The sequence below is a fragment of the Pan troglodytes genome, chromosome 1 (assembly GCF_028858775.2).
Source record: "Pan troglodytes isolate AG18354 chromosome 1, NHGRI_mPanTro3-v2.0_pri, whole genome shotgun sequence".
NCBI classification, from domain to species: Eukaryota; Metazoa; Chordata; class Mammalia; order Primates; family Hominidae; genus Pan; species Pan troglodytes.
This window is the reverse complement of record NC_072398.2, coordinates 171113392-171132792: the sequence shown is the minus strand read 5'-3', so window position 1 is coordinate 171132792 and position 19401 is coordinate 171113392. Positions and strand designations below refer to the sequence as shown.

General features: G+C 37.2%; 1 protein-coding gene across 8 annotated transcripts in view; it reads left to right on the top strand.

The window, feature by feature from the left end:
* Positions 1-19401, top strand: part of HOOK1 (hook microtubule tethering protein 1) — an 84297-nt gene that overhangs the window by 52825 nt on the left and 12071 nt on the right. For 7 of the 8 annotated variants that reach the window (XM_001156562.7, XM_054683542.2, XM_063801293.1 and 4 more), the window contains 3 exons: positions 771-872; positions 3551-3619; positions 5305-6098. In XM_001156562.7, the coding sequence (XP_001156562.1) occupies positions 771-872; positions 3551-3619; positions 5305-5475 (342 nt within the window). In that variant the 3' untranslated portion in view covers positions 5476-6098. Of the gene's footprint in view, positions 1-770; positions 873-3550; positions 3620-5304; positions 6099-19401 lie in introns of those variants that run through there. The other variant, XM_054683557.2, reaches the window with a different exon arrangement.

Here is a 19401-nt window from a genome sequence, read left to right as displayed (position 1 = left end):
TAGATGAAATTTTCCTAACTCATTAAATAATTTTAAATATTTTTAATAGTTTTATAATTACATCATGCAGATGTCCCTGTTTGAAATTTATGGTTTTTGCTTGAAATATATTCTTGACATTTCTGAATTGGTTTTCTAACAGATTGCTATCTCCATAGTTTAGCTGAATCTCTTTACTACATTCTGGTCAAACATATCTTTTTACTCAATTTTTAGTAATAACATAAATGCGATTCAGCACCCTACCTTTTGCAAATAAAATCACCAGCATTTATTATATTGATCTTATATATTGAATTACACTTGACTGGATAATAATAGTAAAAAAGATTATTGCTAAGAATTTCTTCTGTGTGTTGTTCTTACTTTATAAAATCAGTGTTTCTTAGAGTTATTGAATTCATTTTGATTTTTTTAAAAATTCTCAAGTCAAATAAATATAGAAAGGATTATTTCAAGACTTTAATGCCTAAAGTTTGAGTATTGAAAAGGCTAAATAACTATTTCCATGTACTGAGCCTTGGAGAAGGGAAATTTGTTTTTGGAATGGGGACATTTATATTTTTGTACTGAATTTTTGTACTGTTTCTTGTATATAGAATGAGTTATTTTTGTTATCCCAATTAGGATTGTAAAACAAGCTACAGTTAGCTCTTGGATGACTTTGTGGATTATTTTCCACCTTACTTACACAGTTTTTGTAAGATATGTTCTATATGTTTTAATACTTTAAAATATAAAGTGAACATAGTATTTTTTTCTTTAAACAGGTAATAAAAACTTTGGATCCCAAGTTAAATCCAGCATCAGCTGAAATAATGCTACTAAGAAAGCAGTTGGCAGAGAAAGAGAGAAGAATTGAGATTCTGGAGGTAAAACTTTTATATTTACTCATCTCTTAATTATTTTATAGAATCCTGGTAATTAACTGCTGTCATATATTTGTCATTAATGATCAAGTTTTACAAGAAGTTAAAAATGTCATGTTTTAGCACCCAGTGTGTTTATTACAAAGCATCTCACTGGCCGCCCAATAGATGCTCTGTGTGTAGCTCATATACCCTGTTTATATGCAGCGTTGTAGTTGTAGCTCTTCTTGTCAATAACAGGCATTATATGGCTATCCCTGACTTTCTAATAGAGACCTGCTATAATGTTTCTTTTAAAATTATGCAAATATGATTTCATCTGGGGGATATAAACCTGACCTTTACCGTTTAAAAAAGATACTGTGTTGATTCAGTCAATCACATTTTTCTTGTCTTCAGCCGTTTCTCACCTGAACCTAAACAAACTTATTAATAGTGGAATTTCTGGGAGAAGGAAGTACTCACAGAATTCCAGTGAACTCCTGAACTAAAGTGGAATTCTTACCTATTAATCATGCAAAATTATATTAGTAATGGCATGCTCTCATTAATTAGCTGAGTCTTTAAATTTTAAAGATATTTTTGTGTTAGTGGTTATATTATTTTTATGAGCCTTAGGTAAGTATGTCACTATGGAATTCTGTATTCTTAGATTTATAATTGAGCACGTTCTGGTTTCCTTTGCAAAGTGTTTTACAAAGCTACTGTATTTAATACTGTAGTGAGATTTGATGCTATTCTTGAAGTAAATATATACTTCCTTTTAATAACATATGCATAATTGCAGAGCCATATTGAATTCTACATACTGGCCTTGAAATTCTCATAAATGGTACTCAGTTTCTTTTTTTTTTTCTTTTGATATGGAGTCTTGCTCTGTCGCCCAGGCTGGGGTGCAGTGGCGTAATCTCAGCTCACTGCAACCTCCGCCTCCCAGGTTCAAGCAATTCTCTTGCCTCAGCCTCCCTAGTAGCTGGGATTACAGGTGCATGCCACCACGCCCAGCTAATTTTTGTATTTTTTGTAGAGATAGGGTTTTGCCACGTTGGCCAGGCTGGTCTGGAACTCCTCACCTCAAGTGATCCGCTCTCCTCAGCCTTCCAAAGTGCTGGGATTACAGACGTGAGCCACCGCACCTAGCTGTATTCAGTTTCTTTTTAAATCATCTAGGAATGTTATATTTCAAAGAAATGCACTCTATTTATGTGCCTTTTTCTTGGTATTTGAGCAAGTAGGTATGAACTGTGGTAGAAATATTTTTATTTAAAGACTTAAAGACTTTAACACCCCCTCCTCCCTACATCCATAGTACACCACCATTCTTCCTACATCCATAGTACGACACCAACCCAATACGCCCTTGCTATCAATGCTTGTCCAGGCTATGTTGTGTGTTCTCAAAAGTACTGGGTAGGGAGATCTGTCTGAAGAAATGCTATTCTTGAAATTCTAAGTCAAATATCTCTTTATTAAACTTTCCCTGTATTCCTTAGGGGAAGTTTAATACTGTCTCACTCTCCACACTGAGTCCATGTACTTCAAACTCATGAATTTATTCCACAACAGCATTGGTTTTCTTTTTGGTACATGTGGATGTGTCTTGAGGGCAAAGCCTATCTTTTATCTCTGTACCCCTAACATTAAATATTACATAAATCAGAGGCCAGGGTTGCAGCATTATTAGTAACTTCTTGTCTTAAAATAGTTACTTCTCCTCTCTGGCTCGCCATCTTCTCATCTATAAAATGGTGAGACTGGGATTGGATAATCGCTGACATCTAAGTTGCTCTGTTTATGTCCCAGTGAAAGTCAGTGAAAATATACAACATCATTGATGTTTGAAATGTACATCCCCAACAGATATGATGAGAAAATAGTCCCTGTAACTATAAGACTCTGAGGAAAAGCTTAGGTTAAGTCACAGCACATGGGCATTTAATTTGTGCGTATTCATCTAGACACACACTGCAAAAAGTAAAAAGGAGAAATGTAATGTAAATAGCAGAGGCTGTTCTATCTGCCATCCCTCTTGGGAATTCTGTGCCTGGAGTGAATGTGAGTCTGAAGAAGGGCATCACCTCTCTTTTGGGCTTGGTTCATATATACTTTTTGTATCATGAACATTCTATGTATCAAGATAATAGTACTTATATAAACCAAACTATATCTGGTACTCAGGAAAAGTATGTCAGTCTCTGTGATGGCACATAAATATGGCTATGGAATCTAGTATACAGGCCACCAACAATTAAGAGAGAAAAATTTGTATTAAACTTTATAGGCAACTTAAAAAGATTTTTCCAGAAAGATTCTTTCTCCTTAGTTTTGACCCCTCCACAGGTGCAGCTCTGTTTCGTTTACCTAAGCCACTTGTTACTTTTTTCTCTAGATATGGTGGGCAGTAGCCTTAAAATCACTAGTTGTGTATATGTATGTTTAAATCATTCTCTTCTACCTATAAATTTCTTGAAATAAAGGTTTATTAGTCACAAACCTTATTCTTTCCTAAAGGTGTTGGGCATGCATTTGTGCTTGATTCAGTTTACATTTGACTACATTGTGTGCCTCACAAGTGCAATCTTTAGATTCTCTCAATAATGAACATAGTGAAGAAATTATTCTATCTTTAGTAATTTGGGGTAATTTCTGGGATTTTAATTGTTCTCATATCTTTTTTCCAGAGTGAATGCAAAGTAGCAAAATTCCGTGATTATGAAGAAAAACTCATTGTTTCTGCCTGGTATAATAAGGTGAGCTGAAGTTCAGCAAATGATTGGATGAGAACGGTGTTTAAGCAAATTTTTTTTTGACCAAGTACAACATAAGAAAATATATTTTATTTTATACCATAAACCAAGACATAGCATGTTTATGTATATGACTGAAACAAAAGTTACCCTGTGTATTGCACTCAGATATTTTGTCATATTCTCCTTTAATGTTGATTCTAATCCACTAACTTGATATTGTGACTCATCAGCCTTTAGCTGATACGTATGAAGCACAGGTGTAATAATTCATAAACCTTTTTAAAATTGCCTTATTTGAGCTGAAACATTCAATTTTTGCCCATTAAAGGTTTCTGAAGAAATATGAAGATCTGTGTAATGCAAAATTAAATGCTTCTAGTTACTCAGTATTTATTTTAACATCCTCTAAAGCCTCAGTGTGTCCTTTACTGTATTTATTACTTTATTTTTTTTATCCAGGGGTTACTCTTCCTATTTGTCTCTTTGTCCTACCAAGGAGAAAATAGCATAGTTTGAAATGTGTTTTATTTTGTCATTGGTAGTGTCAGTAGGATATTTTCAAGAGTAGCATTTCATGATGTATATGGTTCTTTTGCATTATTCTAGTCAGCCAGAATAGGCTATTATCTACTTTTATCTCTTATTTATACAAAGGCATATCACTTTATAAACTTCCCATGTGTGAATGCTGTGCTCCACCAGAAAGCACTAGTTATTCTTCCTGAAACATGGCTCATGCTTTCATGACACCATGCTTTTCATCTGAGCTCTTTCCTTTCTTCTGTTGGGTAAAATATTGCTTAAAGGGCCCTGAAGGAAATTATGTGTGAGGTATTCTCAGAACTTTCTCTCATGAGTCAGTCATCCTAGTTGAGATCAGTGACTGTGTATTATTTATTTGTTCTTCCATGACCTCTTAATACATAAATCAGTGAAGATATTGTAGCCAGGTAGTCCATGATTGATTCATTTTTTTCAGCCTATATTTGTTGAGCATCTAATATCCATGTACTGTACTAGTTACTAGTGATGCTAAGTTCAGTAAAATTGTGTTATGTGGTCTAGTGGGAGAGTAATGACTTCCCTTATAAGAAACTCAACAGCCAAAATATGGTAATTTATCAGGTATCAATATTGAGATAGACTATAGTAAATTTAATCTATACTGGTGGTTCTTAAACATTAACTTGCCTCAGAAGACTTGCTAAAACACAAATTGCTAGACACACTGGCAGAACTTCTGATTCAGTAGGTCTGGGTAAGGCCCCTAAATTTGTATTTTTAACAAATTCCCAGGGATGCTAATCTTGTTAATCCGGGGACCACCCTTCAGGAACCTTTGATCTATGCCATTCTGTTGTGACATGTCTGCTCATAGGTGGTACAGTGATGGCCCAAACACAAAAATTTGTTATAATTAAGTCTAATTCCAGGCCATTCTTTTAAGTTACTGTTTTAAATAATTTTAAATTTAGTGGATTAAATAGAGAAAATGGATTTTGTGCCTTCTTACTAGCATTACCATTTCATAGATTAATCAGCTTCTGAACCCTTATTTTCTATAAAAATGAGGAAAGCCTTAGCTTTATAGGTTGGTTTTAAGGATTAAGTGTCTTTATGTGAGAAGCACTTGGCAAACTCTCTTTAGTCATGTTAAATAAAAAATATATGTATTTTTTTTTCAGAGTCTAGCATTCCAGAAACTGGGGATGGAATCTAGACTTGTGAGCGGTGGTGGTGCCTGCAGTGACACTGGTGCGTGCACTCCTGCGCGGTCTTTCTTAGCACAGCAACGGCACATCACCAACACCAGAAGAAATCTCTCTGTTAAAGTCCCTGCTACAACATCTGATTAAACTGCAAAAAAAAAAAAAAAAAACAAAACAAAAAACCCACATAAAATAGAAGTGTCCTTAAAATATTTTGTACCTTTCAACTAACTACCAGATTGAAAAAGAGTTTATGATGCGGGATATCAGGTATTTTAAAATCAACATGCATCAAATTAATTTTGCCAGTTGACTTTAAAAACAAATTATAGAATTAGCCATCTCTCTGAGGGAGCACATTTGAATAATTGGAGATGCAGTTATACACACATTTCAAACAAACATTTGTCTTTTGAGAGTATTATAATTTCAAATTGGCCTTGTATATTTTAGTTAAATGTTTTCAGTTGTATTAGTAACTTAATTAATTTTCAATAGCTATTCAGTAATACTTAATCTTAGAACATTAACTGGATTTGTTTAATCTTTTTTTGTTTTTTGTTGATTTATATGAAAACAGTCGTGAGGCAGGGACATGGAGAACTATGCAAGGGTGATTTCTTTGACTTAATATATACAAGGCTTTACTTCTGTCCCCTAATTCTTCCATTGAATGTGTACCTCTACCTTGTCATGTCATGGAAGATACAACATTTGGAAGATCTGACAATTGGAATGACTTTGGAATAATAAAATTGACTAATTGGAAATTTTGCATATTCTGAAAATCTAATCTCATAGTTCTAATTTGTACCTATGGCAAATAAGGGCTTCTGGACATCATGTTTAAAATGTTAAGCATAAGAAATAAACTGACATTTGTAATAGGTGATTTTCTGATGGAAAGCAAGCAAAATATATATATATATATATATATATATACTTTTTGTGAAATGTCTATATACTTTTTAAGGTAATTAATGAAGATTTCAGTTATTGCTTTTAAGCATAAAATTGTATTTAGCTTCTGCTGAAAAATTGTATCATATAATAATTTTGCTTCATTGAAAAGGGATGTTGCAGTGATGAAACAAGGTGGGATCAGTTTGATTTTGTTTACTTATTAAGGAGTTTATCTTGGGCTCAGTTTGTGGTATTCAGTTCATTTCTGCCCAAAGCTCTTATTTTCAAAGGTGTTACTTTTGAACTTTTGGGGTCATTTTTAAAAGTTAGCACTTTTGAATTTTAGTTGTGTTAAATATGTGCTGTCGTATATCATAGCCATGAGCCATATATGACAATTTAAATTTAATTAATTATAAACTCAGTCTCTTGGTTGCACCAGCCACATTTCAGATGCTCAATAGCCACATGTGGCTAGTGGGTACCATATTGGACAGGGCAGCTATAGAATATTTCCATCATTGCAGAAAGTTCTATTGGATAGCACCATAATCTTTTTATAGTAACTTGGAAATACTATTTGATATTAGATGTTAGACCACGAAAAGAAGAAAAATATTAGGACTATTTCAGATATAAAAAGGAACTGAATTGTGACATAATTAGCATCTTACATTCCATACAGTTGAATACCTTATGCTGTGACAACCATAGTTAATCATTTCAGTGCTGTTCAACATACATACCTATCAGCAGTGTGTTTAGACCAGGGGTCAGCAAACTTTCTGTGAATGGACAAAGAGTAAATACTTTAGTAAATGTCTTAGGCTTTGTGGCCTACATGATCTTTGTTGCAAGTACTCAACTCTGCCATTATAGAGTTAAAGCAGCCATACACAATATATAAACAAAATGGGCATAGTTGTATTTCAGTAAAACTTTATTTACAAAGACAGGCGGTAGGCCAGATTTGGCTTGCATGCTGTAGAGCTGTGGTCTAAATTTTATTCATAGACTTTCTTTGCAAATACAGTGTGAGTATTGTTCCATTTACAGTGTTATTATTTTTTAGATACCTGGTTTTTAGATTCTTGCCTGGTAACTTTTTACTGAAAATACAAGAATTTCATACTGCATTTGCATCTCCGAGATTAGGGAGCACCTGTCAGGATATTTTGTTCTATCAGGGTTACTTCTGTTGACTACCTCTTAGATTTTGATACAGTTATATTGTTGAGTTTCATTTTCATATATTCTTGTAGTGTCTGCTTGCCTGTGACTTCTGGTAAAATAAAATAAGCCTTTGAAAATATTTTAGCATGGTATTTAACATTTTCTAAATATTATGGCATTTTGGCATATTTTAGTCAGTGAAGACATCTGCCCCTTTGGTGTTTCTACTTGCTTATGATTGAGATTTTACAAGCCCTTCAAACTCCGTTTTAAAGGAATTTATTGTAAAACATTAACTTTAATAAATTAGTGTTTTCACAGATCAGATCATTATACTTGGAATTTCTAAATCATGCAATTTCTGAATAAGGACATAAGGCTAGATTCATTTTTCTTAATAGAGAAAAAGGAAATTTCTGATTTATCACTTTTCTAGTTGATAAGTAGGATTCAAAATGTTTGATATGTAAGTATTTATATAAGACTAATGTAATTTAAAGTTCTGTATTATTGTGATTAATCATACAGAAATTCAGGAACTGATCAGAAGTGAGATTCTTTTCCACATCTGGTTAATGTAGTGAGTTGACACCCTGTGGGTGGTAAAGCATTATAAACATTTCATCTTGAACCATGATTTATACACATCTGTGTTATAAGGGAGGCTTGAGTACATATACCAATGAAGAGATATTCAGCATTTGTCTATTTGATAAGGAATTAAATGTCCTAGTGATTATAAAGTAAAACCACAGACCAATTTGCAAATGATCTTCAATGTTAAGCACTTGCTCTAAGATTAAAATTCCTGTTCTTTTTAAGGTTAAGGGTGTGTACGTATGGCAGTGATGTCTATGTTGAGATTAACTTATGTATTGAGGAAAATTTGAAGTTTATTTTTTCGATGAATAAGGCTGTCAAATGATTTAGTATAGATTAATGACATCTTTTTTGGAAATATTAAAGTGAGTATTCCTCATTATGTCATCATTTCTGATAATTAGAGTGCTAATTTGAATGTTAGATAATGTTTCCACATCTATACCTATTTCTTTCTAGGGCACATCTGACCCTGGGGCTTGGGGATGGCTTTTAGGCCACAGTAGTGTCTGTGTTAAGTTCACTAAATGTGTATTTAATGAGAAACATTCCTATGTAAAAATGTGTGTATATGAACGTATGCATACATTTTTATTGTGCACCTGTACATTGTGAAGAAGTAGTTTGGAAATTTGTAAAGCACAAACCATAAAAGAGTGTGGAGTTATTAAATGATGTAGCACAAATGTAATGTTTAGCTTATAAAAGGTCCTTTCTATTTTCTATGGCAAAGACTTTGACACTTGAAAAATAAAGCCAATATTTGATTTATTTTTGTAAGTATTTAGGATATTATTTTAAATAAATGATTGTCCATTATCAATATAATAGTTGTGAAATGATTTAAGTAAATAAACTTTATGCTTCTGTGTCTGTTGATTTTGATGGGTTTTTAGTGGGCATAAATGCATGTTTATTTGCTGCATTAAATAGAGGACTGAAAATATGTAGGTTTGTAAAGAAAAAGTAATTGCATTCTTCTAATTTTGTTTTTCCTTTTAATTTTTTGGGGAATGAAAAGATATATTAAATGATTTGGGAATATGTCTTTTTATGTCTCCATTTTCACCTCTGGAACCTAGACATCTTGCATTAACACGGAATCAAAACATTTCTGGGGCCGGGCGTGGTGGCTATGCCTGTAATTCCAGCACTTTGGGAGGCCAAGGCAGGCAGGTCACTTGAGGTCAGGAGTTTGAGAACAGCCTTGCCAACACGGCAAAACCCTGTCTCTACTAAAAATACAAAAATTAGCCAGGTGCAGTGGCAGGCGCCTGTAGTCCCAGCTACTTGGGAGGCTGAGGCACAAGAATCGCCTGAACCGGGAGGCAGAGGTTGCAGTGAGCTGAGATTGTGCCACTGCACTCCAGCCTGGGTGATAGAGTAAGACTCTGTCTCAAAAAAAACAAGACATTCCTGGGTAATATAATTTTAGAGACTGCTATTTATCCCTGAATATCCATTCTACCCCTCTTAACTTTAGTGATGGAATCCCATATTTTAGCTTGTTACATTATTATCCAGGAAAAAAAGAGAAAACCAAAACTGTGCTTCCCAGATTCCAGTATAACTAGGTGGGGTACAGCTTTGTTCTAGATATCTGGCTTGAATGTATGCAATTCACATTCTTCTGAAGTTCCAGGGGATATGGAACTTTCAAGCTTCTCTCATTGTCTTTGGCTTTTGACAGCTTGACTATCAAAAAGATGATCAGTTGTGGATCTAGGTGTTGACTTCTTCAAATTTATTCTATTTGCAGTTTATTGAGTTTGGATCTGCAGACTAATGCTTTTCATTAAACTTGGGAAATTTTTGGCTATTATTTCTTGAAACATACTTTCTTCCTCTTTCTATCCTTTTCTCTGGTACTCTCATTATGCACCCATTTATACTTGGTGTCCCACATGTCTCCAAGGCTCTGCCCATTTTTCTTCATTCTCTCTTGATTCTGCTCCTCAGAATAGATCATCTCATTGATTTATCTTCAAGTGTATTGGTTCTTCCTCTGCCAGCTCAAATGTGCTGCTGAGTTCCTCTAGTGAATTTTTTGTTTCAGTTATTGTACTTTTCAAATCTAGAATTTCTAGTTAGTTGCTGTTTTTTATTTCTGACTCCTTATTGTGATTTTCTGTTCAGTGGAAAATCATTTTCATATTTAACTTAATTCTTTATCCAATAATTAATTCTTAGGCTCATAGAACATACTTAAAGCTTTTGTCTAGTAAATCCAATGCCTGGGCTTCTTCAGGGACTGTTTCTAGTAACTTCTTTTTATCCTGTCTATGAGCCACTGTTTTCTGTTTCTTCACATGATTCATAATTTTTTATTGGAAATTTGGCATTATAAGTAATATGTGGAAACTCTGGAAATCAGACCCTGCCCCACAGTGTATTATTGTTACTGTTACTGCCTTTTGTTTAGAGACTTGAACTAATTCTGTAAAAATTCCATTCATCATGTGCAGCCACTGAATTCTGTGCTTTTTAAGCAAAGTGTTCAGCTAATTTTGGACAGCGGTTTCCTTAAATGTTTTGAAATAAGTCTCTCAGCCTTTCCCAAAGGGCTCTGCGTGTGTTTTGCATTATACCTTCAACACTCCAGCAGGTAGTTTACAGTTCTATTGTAACCTTAGTTTCTTGCTTACACAGACCCTCACAGTCAGCCAGAGATGAGAGATTCGAGTCTTTCCAGGTCTTTGCCTGGGTATGCATGTAGCCCTCACATGTGCATGGTCTTCTAGATTCCTAGGCATATGTTAGAGTGTTAGAAGCCCCGGTGGGCATCTCTATTTCCAGTTTATCCTTTTAATCCTCTGTTAACTCCAACTTGTATTGCTACCTTGGGTTACTGTAATGTTGCACAATTGTCACTGATTTTTTTTTTTAACAAATGTCCTGTAGTGTGGTTTGCACAGAATCAGCGTTTAGTAAGGTAAAACAAAGACAAGTTCTGAGAATGGGGCTTTTCAGGGAACTGCCAGAGAGGTCATATAATGACAACTTTCTGGGAATGGGGCCTTTGGGTGCTCTAAACCCATTCTGCTCCCTCCAGTGGCTGCTTGATCACGGGTATTCACAGCTACCATAATTGTGAGACTGTTGCTTTTAAGGATACTTGAGATCTGGGGAGAGGAGAACCGGCATAGGGCAAGTTAAAACAGAGCTCCCTGTTTTTACTGAGAGCAGCTCTTCTTTTTTTAAACAAATGCTCAGGTTGTTTTGAGACTTTGTTTAATTTTCAGCATTCTGGAAATGTTGATTTTGATTATTTTTGCTCACGTTCTCAGTGCTTTTATGGAATGGATTTTTGGAGCTCCTTAAGTTACCATTTCAGAAGCTCTCGCCACAAGTCAGATTTCTGAAAGTAGGAGTGACCTCAGTAACCAGTATTTAAAGCCCACCTTTTCCAGAATGTGAAATAAGAAATATAGAGGTTCATGGCTTGCTGCATGGCTACGGAAAATTTATGGCACACTGCAGCATTAATGTCACTTGGCTGCTTGCTCTCCCCTACCCCTCACCTCCACTATGTGTCCAACAAACATTTCCTGAGCATCTGCTATGCATGAAACAGTTACTGAATGTGTGTGAACAAGACACAGTCACCTCTGAAAAGCTCATTTTAATTGGGAGATTATATGGAAATAGGAAATAAAACCTTTTAAATTAAATTCTCAGGGAATGGAGGAAGGAGCAACTAACCAAGAGTCAAGAAAAATGTCACTGGAGAGCTAACGTTTAGGCTGGCCTTTACAGGATGAATAGGAGTCTGCCAGGTATAATTAAACATTTCTTGCAGAAAAACTAGCTTCTGTAAAGACATGATGAAGGCTCTGGCCTATTTAGGGAAGTAATAGTTCAGTACTTTGGCAGGAGAAGTACTAAGAGATGTAATTCAAAAGGTGAATAGATTTCAGATCATAAAAATTACCATATGTCCACCTAAGGAGCATGCCCTTACATATGGCTATGCAGGCCCTACATCAGGGGTGTCCAATCTTTTCAATCTTTTGACTTCCCCAGGCCATGTTGGAAGAAGAAAAATTGTCTTTGGCCACACATAAAATACACTAATACTAACAGCGATAGCTGATGAGCTAAAAGAAAAAAAAAAAAGAAAAGAAAGAATCTCATGTTTCAAGAAAGTTGTCTAATTTGTGTTGGGCCGCATTCAAAGCCATCCTGGGCCGCTTGTGGACAAACTTACTCTACGTGATCCAACTCCAGAGGGCACCATTCACCTAGACTACAAGTGAATGGCAGCCTGGAGTTTTACAACACAGCAGCCATACTGAAGAATCTGTAATTTATCCTGTAGTCAGCAGGGAGAATATCTTGTTTTGTGGACACAGTGAGGAAAAGATCAAATTGCCTGGGGAAAAAAAAGGTCTAGAAATAAGTTCTCCAAATTGTATAACAGCATAACTGGATGCTTCTCTGAAATAACCATACAGCATTACTACTGTAATTGATGATTATCATATCACTTTGATCTCATGTTTTCACAAGAAATACAATGCAGGTGTATCTGACAGCATAGGGTAAGTTATGCTGCAGTAATTTTGAAATTTTAGTTTATAACAAAATAAATAGGTTTATTTCTGACATCATACATTCATCTTGAATAAGCTGTGATTCTGCTTCCTGTCTTTGTCACACTGGACAGACTCTTATCTAGAACACTGGTGGTCTCATGGCAGAGAGGAAACATGTTGCACTACTAGCCAGCTTTCAAGCACTTAGAAGTGGCTCGTGGAACTTTTGCTCTCATTTTATTGATCAAAGCCAATCACACGGCCATTCCTGAATTCATGAAGGTGGTTATACATAATCATCCCACAGGGAGGAGCACCACAAGGAGAGGCACCTCAGAGGGGGACAGTGGACTTTTGACCAGTTATATATTCCACCTCAGCAGGTGTTATTCTATTTTTCAGATTAGGAAATTTCAGGAAAGTAAAGTAACCTGTTTAATTCACAAGCAAAAGGTAATAAATGGTAAAAACCAGGAATGGAATTCAGGCCAGCTTAGCTACAAAGATCCGACCTCCAGTTCATCTGACTCCCAGTGCTACCCCGCTGAGTCTTTTAATGTTGTTTTGTGTGCATCAGAGCCCTGTGATGTCTTTGGACTTCAGATTATTTTGGCAAAGAGAAGCCTCTGTTCTGACCCTGATTGTTATAACCAACACCATCAATGACAGAGCCAGTCTCTGAAAGTGACCCTTTGTATTTGACCCTTTCTTCTTGCTTAGCTTAATTCCTTGTCTGTTTCAAAAGAAGAAAAGGTTCTTAGCTTTCCAGAGCAGAACAAATAGCTCATGGTGAATACACAAAAACTGTGTGACCCAGAAAGTACAAAATCTTCATCCAGGGCATCAGCCTGTTGTTGAGAAACAAGCATGGGGAAATGGGCTAGGTGGCACCACTCCAGAAAGCCAGCTGGGACTGAAAGGGTGAGGTAAGACAGGAGCCTGTGCTCCTCCACTGCATTTCTGAAGGATTGTAATAGAAGTTAACATGAGGGCTGTGAAATAGGTCATGGGGTGAGATGACAAGGACAGAGGGGTAGTGGCGGAGATCTGACTTCTGGTGATAGGTCCCACCTAGCACCAACCCACAATGAATCCACTGATTTTGTTCATTAATTCACTATTAAACACTACCATGTTGCAGGCACCGTTCTTAATACTGTGGACTCAGAATTGAACAAGACAGATACTGCTCTTGCCCTCAGGGAGTGTAGTGTATTAGTTAACTATTGCTGTGTGAAAATGCACCTCAAACCTGAGTGGCTTAAAACAGTAACCATTTATTTAACTCACAAATCTCAGGTTGGAAATTTAGGCTGGCTCAGGCAGTTCTTGTCTGGGCTCACTCATGCAAGTGCATTCAACTTCCAGATTTGCTTGGATCCAACTCATCTCAAGTCCTTATGCACAGCTCTGGAGGCTGGCCAGCTATCAGCTAGGGCAATGTGATGGCAATGATGAAGCCACATGTTTCTTATCCTGCAGCAGAGTAAGGTGGACTTGTTTAAATGGTGGCAGGAGGGTCCCAGAAGAGCATGCAGAAGCACACACAGTCTCTTCAGCCCTGGGGTCAGCCAGGAAAGTCATTTCACCACCAGGCCAGCCCCAAGTAAAGGAGACTGTGAGTAGATGCTAGCTCGTGAGGAGAGAAGTTGTAAAGTCATATTTCAAGGGTTGTAGACACAATGAAGGGAGTTATTGTAGCCTCTTTTTACAGATATATATAACTCTCAGCCAGACTTAAGTTCCATGAAAAACACAACAGAGTGGAGAGACTTCTGTTTCATGCTGTGACAGTTAACTGGACTGGACTAGCCCTTCTACCACAAGAAAGACCAGAGAAGTGGACAAGGTAAATAAACTTTTCCAGATATTGGAAAGCTGAAAATGCAGAACTGTTTCCCAACAGAGAGGACCAAATGAAGTGAGCTCTACAATATCTGGCTTTCTCCCTGGAGGGATTTACTAGACTCCATTTCAAGAATCAGGGAAACAATCAGAACACAGTAATCTTGGTAAGATGAGAAAATAAATTGGACCTTAGGGTGACTGACATGGCTAGAATTTGTAGAATAGAGAAAGGTGGAAGCAACAGCAAGAAAGAGCTCCAGAAATCTTGAAAGAGATCAGCTGAATACCAACCTCTGCGTGTGTAGAGCGGGACTCCATGAGGTTGGGCAAAGGACATCTACTAGAGAGAAAACACCTACCAGAGAGCTATAAGCTTAATGATTGCCATAGCTTTTTAAAAATTATTTTTTATTATGTTACTTTAAGGTCTGGGATACATGTGCAGAACATGCAGGTTTGTTACATAGGTATACATGTGCCATGGTGGTTTGCTGCACCTACCAACCAGTCATCTAGGTTTTAAGCCCTGCATGCATTAGGTATTTGTCCTAATCCTCTCCCTCCCCTTGCCCTGCAACCCCCGACAGGCCTCAGTGTGTGATGTTCCTCTCTCTGTGTCCATGTGTTCTCATTGTTCAACTCCCACTTATGAGTGAGAACATGCAGTGTTTGGTTTTCTGTTCCTGTGTTAGTTTGCTGAAAATGATCGTTTCCAGCTTCATCCATGTCCCTGCAAAGGACATGAACTCATTCTATTTTATGGCTGCATAGTATTCCATGGTGTACATGTGCCACATTTTCTTTATCCAGTCTGTCATTGATGGGCATTTGGGTTGGTTCCAAGTCTTTGCTATTGTAAATAGTGCTGCAGTAAACACACATGTGCATGTGTCTTTATAGTAGAATGATTTATAATCCTTTGGGTATTTACCTAGGAATGGGATTGCTGGGTCAAATGGTATTTCTGGCTCTAGATCCTTGAGGAATCACCACACTGTCTTCCACAATGGTACTAATTTACACTCCCATGAACAGTGTAAAAGCATTCCTATTTCTCCACATCCTCACCAGCATCTGTTGTTTCCTGACTTTTTAATGATCATCATTCTAACTGGTGTGAGATAGTATCTCATTGTGGTTTTGATTTGCATTCCTCTAATGATCAGAGATGATGAGCGTTTTTTCATATGTTTGTTGGCCGCATAAATGTCTTCTTTTGAGAAGTGTCTGTTCATATTCTTCACCCATTTTTGATGGGGTTTTTTTTTATTTTACACGTTGTACAAAAATTAACTCAAGATGAGTTAAAGACTTAAATGTAAAACCTGAAACCATAAAAACCCTAGAAGAAAACCTAGGCAATACCATTCAGGACATAGGCATGGGCAAAGACTTCATGACTAAAACACCAAAAGGAATTGCAACAAAAGCCAAAATTGACAAATAGGATCTAATTAAACTAAAGAGCTTCTGCACAGCAAAAGAAACTATCATCAGAATGAAAAGGCAACCTATAGAATGGGAGAAAATTTTTACAATCTATCCATCTGACAAAGGTCTAATATCCAGAATCTACAAGGAACTTAAACAAATTTACAAGATTACCATAGCTTTTACAGGGCTGGAATTAGCCATATTCATTGAGAGTGGATATAACTCATTGAATATCTCAGGCAGTCAGTAGAGACTCCGAAAAAATCACTCTTTAGGAGCCCTGGAATGGAGGCTACTTTAGATCTACTCTAACAAAGCTTTAAAATGAGCTTCAAAAGGATTAAGGTGTCCTACAACTAAATTAACTGCCTATTAAAATAAAACTTAATACTCTGTAAAGGAAGACAATGAAAACACTCAACAATGAAAAACTTACGTAATAATTACTAGACATAAAGAAGTGGAAATATGTGACCTGTAACAAGGAGAAAAACTCAGTTAAGAGACACAGACAAAGACAACAGACAAGGACTTTTAAATGAATAGTATAAGTATATTCAAAGATCTAAAGAAAAATAACAGAGAAATAGAAACTATTTTTAAAAAGATGCATTGATACTTCTAGAAAAATAAAATATATGAAATAAAAAAATTAATGGGTGGGCTTAATGACAAACTCAACACTGCAGAGGAAACTAAGAGTGAACTCAGTTGAACTTAAAGACAGAAACTTGAACAGAAACTATCCAAACTAAAGCATAGAGAGAAGAAACGCTGAAAAATATTAACAGAACCTCAGTGGCCAGTAATTCAACATCAAGGGGGCCGCATATGTATGACTGAAATCCCAGAAATATGGGAGCAGGGAGTGGGTTAAGAAAAAGTATTTAAGGAAATAATGGCCACAATTTATCCAAATTTTCTAAAAACAATAAACTCATAAATACAAGAAGCTTAATAAAGATAAACACCAAGTAAACGATACCAAGATACATTATTACCAAATTGCTGACAAGTAATGATAAAGAAAAAAATCTTAAAAACAGCTGTAAGACAAAAGACTCCTAATAAATAGTGGAACAAGGATGTGAGTGATTGTGGCCCTTTCATCAGAAGCAACATAAGCCAGGAAACAATGAAATGACATCTTCAAAGTTCTATAAGAAAAAAACCCTGTTAATTTATAGTTCTATATATGGTGAAATTTTTATTCAAAAATGAAGGCAAATTAAGACATTCTGTGATGGAAGAAAAAGAGAGGAGAAGGGAGAAAACCTGGGGAGAATTCAAGGCACAACATATGGTGGTGGTTTTCAAGAATAAGTGAGATGGAGAGGAGTCGCCTGGGGGACTTCGTCAACATATATCCTTCCCCCAAAGATGGCTATGCAGTGATGGCAGTGGTGAAAGATGATGTTGTGAAGCCATGTGTATTTCAGAAATGTTTCCTTTGGTTTTCATAACCCAGTGGGGACCACTAATGTCAGTTGATTTTTATGTTTATGATCCCCCATTTCTCACTTTCATCAGCACTGGAATGAGCTCTGAGAAGGGATGGTTCTGTATCTCCCTTCGTTAACCACTATCTGATTCATAGTATGTGCTCAGTAAGTGTTTGTTGAATTGACTTAAAAAGACTATTAATGCGAGGCTTGGTACCAAAAGCACAGCTCCATTTTCTCTTTCCAAGTAGAAGAAGAAATTCATAAGGTTTGGTTTTTCCACAGTTAGGGAGATACCACCAGCATATGGGGGTATTGAGGAAAGCAATGCAATTTTACCAAGTGAGAAAACATTATTAGCTATATTATAGGATACTGTCATACATTCAAAGCTAATCAGAATAAAAGGAAGGAGCATCTTCCACTGCAGATGTACTTGGAACTGTACTTTCAGATAGTTAATGGCAGAAACACCCATGTATATGTGTGATAGAGTAAAAATAAAAACGTGGCAAGGAATCCTTCATAGTGAGTGTCACAGCCCAGCAAAGCAGGATCCAGTGTTTGCCACATTTATAGCCCTGTCCTCTTCTTGCTGTTCACAGCACTGACCCTGAGCCACAGCAGGATCCTGAGGTGTCCTGTGAGTCATGTATCCACTCCTTCATTCAACACAGAAAGAGAAATATCACTCATTAGGGTCTCACTGTGGGCTGGATATTATATTTGTAACAGGATATCAAAATGGGGTTCTTCATCTCTCAGTTTCACATGGAGTCCCAGTTACTGCAAATAGCACATGCCAAGTGCTATTAAACCCACAGCTGTAAAGTAGGGCACTTGAAATCCTATGTGAGACTTGCCACAGGGGCCTCAGATAACTGTTTTTGTCACCCTTACAGCCCATTGCCTACATTGAGGACTAATGGAAGAGGCAGAGAGGCTTCTGTGGTGAGGAGTGACAAAGACTTAGCTCCTCTAAACCCTCTAGGCATTGACCTTGGCATCTGTCCATGTTGGGCCTAATGGCCCAGTTGCAGCAAGTCAGTTTAGAGGCAACCCCTGACCCCTCGATATCTGATCCAAATATTCATCCCCCACCCTTGGTACCTGATCACTCGGGTTTGCCTTCAGCAAGAATCCTGTCCAGTGGATTTAGCCAGAATCTGTCCTTACCCCACAAATTTCCTCTTAGGTTTTCCATCCCCAACCCAGCTTCTTGGCTATAAATACCCACTTGTCGTCCATACTGTATTTGGAATTGAGCCCAGTTCTATACTGAAATCTCCTTTCCCCTATTGCAATAGTTCCTGACTAAAATTTGTTTTTACTGCTTTAAATGCAGTTCAGCTCTGGTTTTCATTGACAGGCAGATCCTCCTGACCTCCCACCCGTCTCCCACAAAGCAGGAGAGGTACATGGTTTCCCCTCACCAGCTGAGAGGCTTCAAGCCAAAAGGGAGTTACCTGTGCTCTATATTTCTCTGGGGAGGCAAGAATCAGTGGCACACAGACACCTGAAAATTCCTCTAGGCAAGAGGTTGGGTGAGGCTCCAGTGGTAGCTAAGGAGTGGAGGCTCTGTTGGAGGAGACCGCACTGCTTCTCACACGGAGACAAGGGTGTGGGACTACATGTGGGCCCCATGGCACAGCCGGCGTGGGGTTGTCTTGGATCCCAACAAGAGGAGTCCTGGAGGGATAACATATCCTGAAGAGGAGCTGCACTGGCAGATGCCCCAGAGTGGGAGAGCAACGTTAAGCTAAGGAAAAAACACTGTCCACGTCAAAGGCGCTGCACATGAAGGGCCCTGGTAGGATGGGGTGGGTGGTGGGTGAGGTAGGAATGCCCATGAAGGAGGGAGCACTGGACCAGAGAGAAGGGCTGGGGAGCCCCTGCCCACCCAGCCTGGAAACCTTCCAGTTCTAAAACTGAGTTGAAGGAAGCTAAATCAGTGAACATATGGAGTTATATGTTGCGGGAAGTCAGGGACCCCGAATGGAGGGACCGGCTGAAGCCATGGCAGAAGAACATAAATTGTGAAGATTTCATGGACACTTTATTACTTCCCCAATCAATACCCTTGTGATTTCCTATGCCTGTCTTTACTTTAATCTCTTAATCCCATCATCTTCATAAGC